General features: G+C 31.4%; 1 protein-coding gene across 1 annotated transcript; it reads right to left on the bottom strand.

Moving 5' to 3' along the window:
• Nucleotides 1-2,215: 2,215 nt before the first annotated feature.
• LOC138323419 (histone H1-like) lies at nucleotides 2,216-3,894 on the bottom strand. The gene is made up of 2 exons (XM_069268027.1): nucleotides 2,840-3,894; nucleotides 2,216-2,479 (listed from the first exon to the last, which is right to left on the bottom strand). The coding sequence occupies exons 1-2, from the start codon at nucleotides 3,380-3,382 to the stop codon at nucleotides 2,417-2,419; spliced, it is 606 nt and encodes a 201-aa protein (XP_069124128.1). The 5' UTR covers nucleotides 3,383-3,894; the 3' UTR covers nucleotides 2,216-2,416.
• Between the last annotated feature and the right edge of the window lie 3,804 nt (nucleotides 3,895-7,698).

Consider the following 7,698-nt stretch of genomic DNA (forward strand, 5'->3'; position numbering starts at 1 on the left):
GCCTCGTTTTGGTTCAAAGATGAATATTCATGAGCTAATATTAAGAAAGGTTTATAATAAAAGAAAGATCCCTTCGCCAAGCACGGTGATCTGAGAATTGGTTAGTTTACATAATTATGGACCCACCTGAGTGCCCATTGGCCATTTATAGACGTTTTGGGGGTGTTGATTAAACATCGGTAAAACTCGCCCTCTAAATATATGTACTATTCACTTTTTGATCTAGACTCCTAAAACGTAAATGGGCTGTCTGGTTATATAAACTAACTAATAATCATATCCCTGTGTCACCAAGAGCTGTCTTTGAAAGAGTGATAACAAGAATAAATGGTAGTAATATCAGTTGTTTCTACAAAATATATCAATTTCCCTGAAATGTCTATCCTTTGATAACAAAGTTTGTACATTCATAAAATCTCCCTTCTTCCTAACGTATCCATAGACGCTGCCTCATGATTGACCATAAAGCGTTCAACATTCCATTACAGCAAATATATCCCAACACACTTTAAATATTATATATGGGTAGATCACCATTTCATATCTTGACGACAACTTTCTATATCTGTCATTAATCGTTTGAAATATAGGCCTTTTCTCGCATTTTCTCTACTAAATCGAAGAAAAACTGCCAAATGCTATTTATCCAATATTTTGTAAGCATAATCAATCTCAAAACTGAAAAATGTTTTGGCGGCCACCGAAGAATGATCAGTCAGTCATTACCAGTAAATACATTATTTTTTCAAAGTAAATTATCACGTTAAAGTAAAATTACCGAGTGAATATGCGACCCGCATTTTGGTCTTATTTTTACCGAAAATGTTACCGAATATCGTCTCATTATGCACAATAGTTCTGCAAAATTTGCAGCTATAGGACCAAAATTCGAGTCGCAAAAATGCGAATTTCTTGTCTGATCAGCCACATTAAAGCCAATACGATTGCCTATGCACCATCTTGTTCAATGGGACAGAGCACGAATTTCTAACTGTATTTATATATTATACAGTAGTATTCTAGAATACATGTATAAACCGTTAAAGGGACAATTCAGTCTAAGAGAACATTAAAATTTGTACATATATCGGCAAAAAAACCAGTTCTAATGGAAATTATATCAGTCGGTTTTACCGTGATATGCCTGAAAAGCCCATGGAGGTGACTTTTGTGTGAAATGTTCAAACTCGCTCGCTATCCGCCATTACACACTGAGGTCGAACTTCTTGTATGCCGAACCCTGTCCCTTGCTCGTAGAGTAATGCAAATTTTGTCCAGAACTGCTCAAATCGCTCTGACAGTAGTGCGTTTACCTTATTAGGTGAATTGTCTTGCCTAAAAAATCATTTTATCAACTAACCCTAACCCTCCTCAGTGGTTATGCAGTTCATTTGTTTAACGTGCGTGACTTTGGCTCGGTATGGGTACAGCGTCCATATTGTACCTGCTAAATCGTTTTGATCAACGATTTTATATTTCAGCGATATTAATTAAAATACTTAACAATGTCATGGAATTGGTGAATGTTTTACGTTAAATGTTTCATAAGAAATGTAGAACAATACATTTATGCTATATTTTGCTTCTTGGTTATGTAAAAGAATTAGCCTGAGTGAATTGTCTCTTTAAGGAATTCGTGCCATGTCCCCGTGATCTTGTTCCAATGGTCATGGAATTTTGTAACAGACTAGTTAAATACTTCAAAAGAAACTGCGTCAACGGAATAAAAAAAAATGTCAATCTGATTAAAATACAGATCCCCGTTATACACTACTGTAGTGTATAATGGGGATCTGTATTTTAATCAGATTGTAAAAATGTCTGCCGGTTCTCTATAGTGTAATGTTCAAAGGTTCCCGAGTTTTAAAAACGCAGCAAAACCTGACCCGACAGCAGATTTACCAAACCATTAGGTGCCAAAGATTTTATTTATGACTAGAAACTAATATAGTGCCATATTTTTTTCAATACTAGTCGCGTCTTCAAGCACCTCAATTGGACAAATATAACCAATATATAACTCATAATTTCTTAAGTTTTTTTGCATGGCAAGGACAATAAAGGCTGGTACAGAACTATTTTTCAGCAAGTTAAATGTGTATACAAACGGCAAATACTGGACTGGTATTTAGAATCCCTTTATAGACCTGTACGAACTCTGCAATGATTCCTGATCAAAAGGACAATTTTGTATGCAGTGAATCAACGACAAATATTAAAGATTAAAAAAACATTTATTAAAAAGTCGTGTATCATCAGATTTTTACAATCAAAAGCACATGTAATTGTTAGCTCTAAAATTTAAATTATGTTAAAAATTAATGTCATTGTCACAATTTCCATGCCATATTACAACAGTGTCCATTTTATTGACCACATATCACAGAACTCTAAATCTAAATTTCAAATCACATTTTCATTTTCCTTTCATTTTTCCACTTGCAGATTTCTTCGTGGTTTTCTTTGGTGTCTTGATAGCCTGAAATGACAAAAGCAAACAGAATCTGAAAGTATTTTCGCGCGACAATTCTACTAGAAACTGCCACTACATGTATTTGTATAACTTATTGACATTCCACACAATAGCGTAGGCATCGAACACTAAAGTAGTGGTGTGGGATATTGTGTTGGGAGACTGCAGCATGTTCGTATTGTAATTGGGACTCTTCAAAACATTTCTGGACATTTTTGGACACGACAAATTTAAGTCGTTTGAGTTGATCCATACATCAATTGACATTGCATAGTTTACAAATAGGAGTTACTTTGCGACCCAAGATACTAAATAAAAAAATCTTAATTTGAAGATTTATGGTGGTAAACGTTACCTCCTACATACCTTTACTGCAGATTTCGTCACAGCCTTCGCCTTTGGTTTGACCTTTTTCTCAGGCGTTTTTGGCGCCTTTTTCGTCTTTGTTGCTTTCTTTGGTGTTGTTTTTGCCTTTGCAGTTTTCACTTTCTTTTTTGGGCTCTCTGTAGATTTTGTTTTCTTGACAGTTTTAGTCTTTGTAGATTTCTCTTTCTCTGCCCTCTCTTTTTCTTTTGCCTTCTCTTTTTTAGCCTTTGCTTTCTCTAGCGCGATAATTTTTTCCTTGTTGAGTTTGAATCTGCTCATTAAGAGAGGTTTCTCTGTCGTAGATTTCGATTTCACTATTGTCTCTTTCTCCATAGCTTTGGTAAGCGCTTGTTTTAACCGGAAGCGCAATGTTCCCACGTCGACAGTTTTGTACTTTTCCGTGATGAAGTTTCGAATGGCGGGCACAGACACACCTTTGGGGTCCTTGATATTGGTCACGGCCTCTACAGCCATAGATAGAAAGGTTGGGTGTGAAGAAACGGTCTTCGGCTTTGTCGTTTTCTTGGGTGAAGAATCCGCCATTGTGTCGGTTGTGCAGAAGAAACACACACGTAAAGTCTATCACACAGTCCTCGTCGTTTAGCAAAGGTGGCGCGAAATTTTTGCGTGCACGTGAATTTATAGCTCATACTCGAACCTCGTCGAAGACGTAGGATCGAAATCAACTCTTTCTCTGACGATGTATCCTGTGTCTTTATATAATTGATTTGAACATTATAAATGTTGAAAATGATTAGGGACAAGTAAACTAATTAATACTTTTTAAGATGGCTCACAATATAATTACTCATATCTAACAGCAAGGATCCAATGGACTTTTAATTTAGATGATATTTTGCTAACATACATTATTTTTGGTAAAACACACAAACACTGTATCAAAATAAGAATATGTGATTGTACGCTTCTTTTTTTAATGAATGCTGAACTAATATGTGGTATGCTCCCCTACCGGCATTTGGTTAAAAAATGGAGGATAACCAAAAATAATTAGTTGCACAAATAACCTATGCGTATTGCTTCCGAAACGTTTTCGTTTATACATCGTTTTTACACTTAATCATCATGCTATATTTTTGGTGGCAACTAACATTAAATGCTGTTGTGTCAAACTAAACAAATTTATGATGTTGTATTTTGGTGGGCAACTAACATTAAATGCTGTTGTGTCAAATTAAACAAATTTATGTTGTTGTACATGTAATATAAGTATCAAAAGACGTCCATGACCAAGACGTAGAAGAGCACATATGAAAAACAGTATACCTAATCTACTTAAATCCGTGATACAAATACAAATATTTTGACTGATCAATCAACTTAAATCCGTGAAAACAAATACAAATATTTTGACTGATCAATCACTTAAATCCGTGAAACAAAATACAAATATTTTGACTGGTATATCTACTTAAATCCGTGAAAACAAATACATATATTATGACTGATCAATTTACTTAAATCCTGAAAACAAATACAAATATTTTGACTGATCAATCTACTTAAATCCGTGAAACAAATACAAATATTTTGACTGATCAATCTACTTAAATCCCTGAAACAAATACAAATATTTTGACTGATCAATCTACTTAAATCCGTGAAACAAATACAAATATTTTGACTGATCAATCTACTTAAATCCGTGAAAACAAATACAAATATTTTGACTGATCAATCTACTTAAATCCGTGAAACAAATACAAATATTTTGACTGATCAATCTACTTAAATCCGTGAAACAAATACAAATATTTTGACTGATCAATCTACTTAAATCCGTGAAACAAATACAAATATTTTAACTGATTAATCTACTTAAATCCGTGAAACAAATACAAATATTTTGACTGATCAATCTACTTAAATCCATGATACAAACACAAATATTTTGACTGATCAATCTACTTAAATCCGTGAAACAAATACAAATATTTTGACTGATCAATCTACTTAAATCCGCGAAACAAATACAAATATTTTGACTGATCAATCTACTTAAATCCGTGAAACAAATACAAATATTTTGACTGATCAATCTACTTAAATCCGTGAAACAAATACAAATATTTTGACTGATCAATCTACTTAAATCCGTGAAACAAATACAAATATTTTGACTGATCAATCTACTTAAATCCGTGATACAAATACAAATATTTTGACTGATCAATCTACTTAAATCCGTGAAACAAAATACAAATATTTTGACTGATCAATCTACTTAAATCCGTGAAACAAATACAAATATTTTGACTGATCAATCTACTTAAATCCGTGAAAACAAATACAAATATTTTGACTGATCAATCTACTTAAATCCGTGAAACAAATACAAATATTTTGACTGATCAATCTACTTAAATCCGTGAAACAAATACAAATATTTTGACTGATCAATCTACTTAATCCGTGAAACAAATACAAATATTTTGACTGATCAATCTACTTAATCCGTGAAACAAATACAAATATTTTGACTGATCAATCTACTTAAATCCGTGAAACAAATACAAATATTTTGACTGATCAATCTACTTAAATCCGTGAAACAAATACAAATATTTTGACTGATCAATCTACTTAAATCCGTGAAACAAATACAAATATTTTGACTGATCAATCTACTTAAATCCGTGAAACAAATACAAACAGTATGACTGATCAATCTACTTAAATCCGTGAAACAAATACAAATATTTTGACTGATCAATCAACTTAAATCCGTGAAACAAATACAAATATTTTGACTGATCAATCAACTTAAATCCGTGAAACAAAATACAAATATTTTGACTGGTATATCTACTTAAATCCGTGAAACAAATACAAATATTTTGACTGATCAATCAACTTAAATCCGTGAAACAAATACAAATATTTTGACTGATCAATCTACTTAAATCCGTGAAACAAATACAAATATTTTTGACTGATCAATCTACTTAAATCCGTGAAACAAATACAAATATTTTGACTATCAATCTACTTAAATCCGTGAAACAAATACAAATATTTTGACTGATCAATCTACTTAAATCCGTGAAACAAATACAAATATTTTGACTGATCAATCTACTTAAATCCGTGAAACAAATACAAATATTTTGACTGATCAATCTACTTAAATCCGTGAAACAAATACAAATATTTTGACTGATCAATCTACTTAAATCCGTGAAACAAATACAAATATTTTGACTGATCAATCTACTTAAATCCGTGAAACAAATACAAATATTTTGACTGATCAATCTACTTAAATCCGTGAATACAAATACAAATATTTTGACTGATCAATCAACTTAAATCCGTGAAACAAATACAAATATTTTGACTGATCAATCTACTTAAATCCGTGAAACAAATACAAATATTTTGACTGATCAATCTACTTAAATCCGTGAAACAAATACAAATATTTTGACTGATCAATCTACTTAAATCCGTGAAACAAATACAAATATTTTGACTGATCAATCTACTTAAATCCGTGAAACAAATACAAATATTTTGACTGATCAATCTACTTAAATCCGTGAAACAAATACAAATATTTTGACTGATCAATCTACTTAAATCCGTGAAACAAATACAAATATTTTGACTGATCAATCAACTTAAATCCGTGAAACAAATACAAATATTTTTAACTGATCAATCTACTTAAATCCGTGAAACAAATACAAATATTTTGACTGATCAATCTACTTAAATCCGTGAAACAAATACAAATATTTTGATATCAATCACTTAAATCCGTGAAACAAATACAAATATTTTGACTAATCAATCAACTTAAATCCATGAAACAAACACAAATATTTTGACTAATCAATCTACTTAAATCCGTGAAACAAATACAAATATTTTAACTGATTAATCTACTTAAATCCGTGAAACAAATACAAATATTTTGACTGATCAATCTACTTAAATCCGTGAAACAAATACAAATATTTTGACTGATCAATCTACTTAAATCCGTGAAACAAATACAAATATTTTGACTGATCAATCTACTTAAATCCGTGAAACAAATACAAATATTTTGACTGATCAATCTACTTAAATCCGTGAAACAAATACAAATGTTTTGACTGATCAATCCACTTAAATCCATGATACAAAATACAAATATTTTGACTGGTCAATCTAATTAAATCCGTGAAAACAAATACATATATTATGACTGATCAATCTACTTAAATCCGTGAAAACAAATACAAATATTTTGACTGATCAATCTACTTAAATCCGTGAAACAAATACAAATATTTTGACTGATCAATCTACTTAAATCCGTGAAACAAATACAAATATTTTGACTGATCAATCTACTTAATCCGTGAAACAAATACAAATATTTTGACTGATCAATCTACTTAATCCGTGAAACAAATACAAATATTTTACTGATCAATCTACTTAAATTTACAAAATATTTTGACTGATCAATCAACTTAAATCCGTGAAACAAATACAAATATTTTGACTGATCAATCAACTTAAATCCGTGAAACAAATACAAATATTTTATGCTATTTTAATGCCAGTGGATGAGTAGCCACGAAAAAGAGGAAGGAGAGGATTTGGATGGAGATCATTTACTAAGATAGAATCTTCAAGACAACGTCCCTCAAACTTAAACAGAAATAACAATATCGTTGATTATTCGGTTAAGTTCGGTTTTGGCGTCTTATTACATATCCGAAACAAAATAAATAATTCAGAAAGGCCCACTACCTTTCTGAAAAGGCTTTTGATTTTTTAAAATGGGAATGTGAAATGAGATCGACATTTTTGTAGAGTCGCAAAAGTTATTAAATTACCGTTAA

This window comes from Argopecten irradians, chromosome 5 (assembly GCF_041381155.1).
Source record: "Argopecten irradians isolate NY chromosome 5, Ai_NY, whole genome shotgun sequence".
Classification (NCBI taxonomy): domain Eukaryota; kingdom Metazoa; phylum Mollusca; class Bivalvia; order Pectinida; family Pectinidae; genus Argopecten; species Argopecten irradians.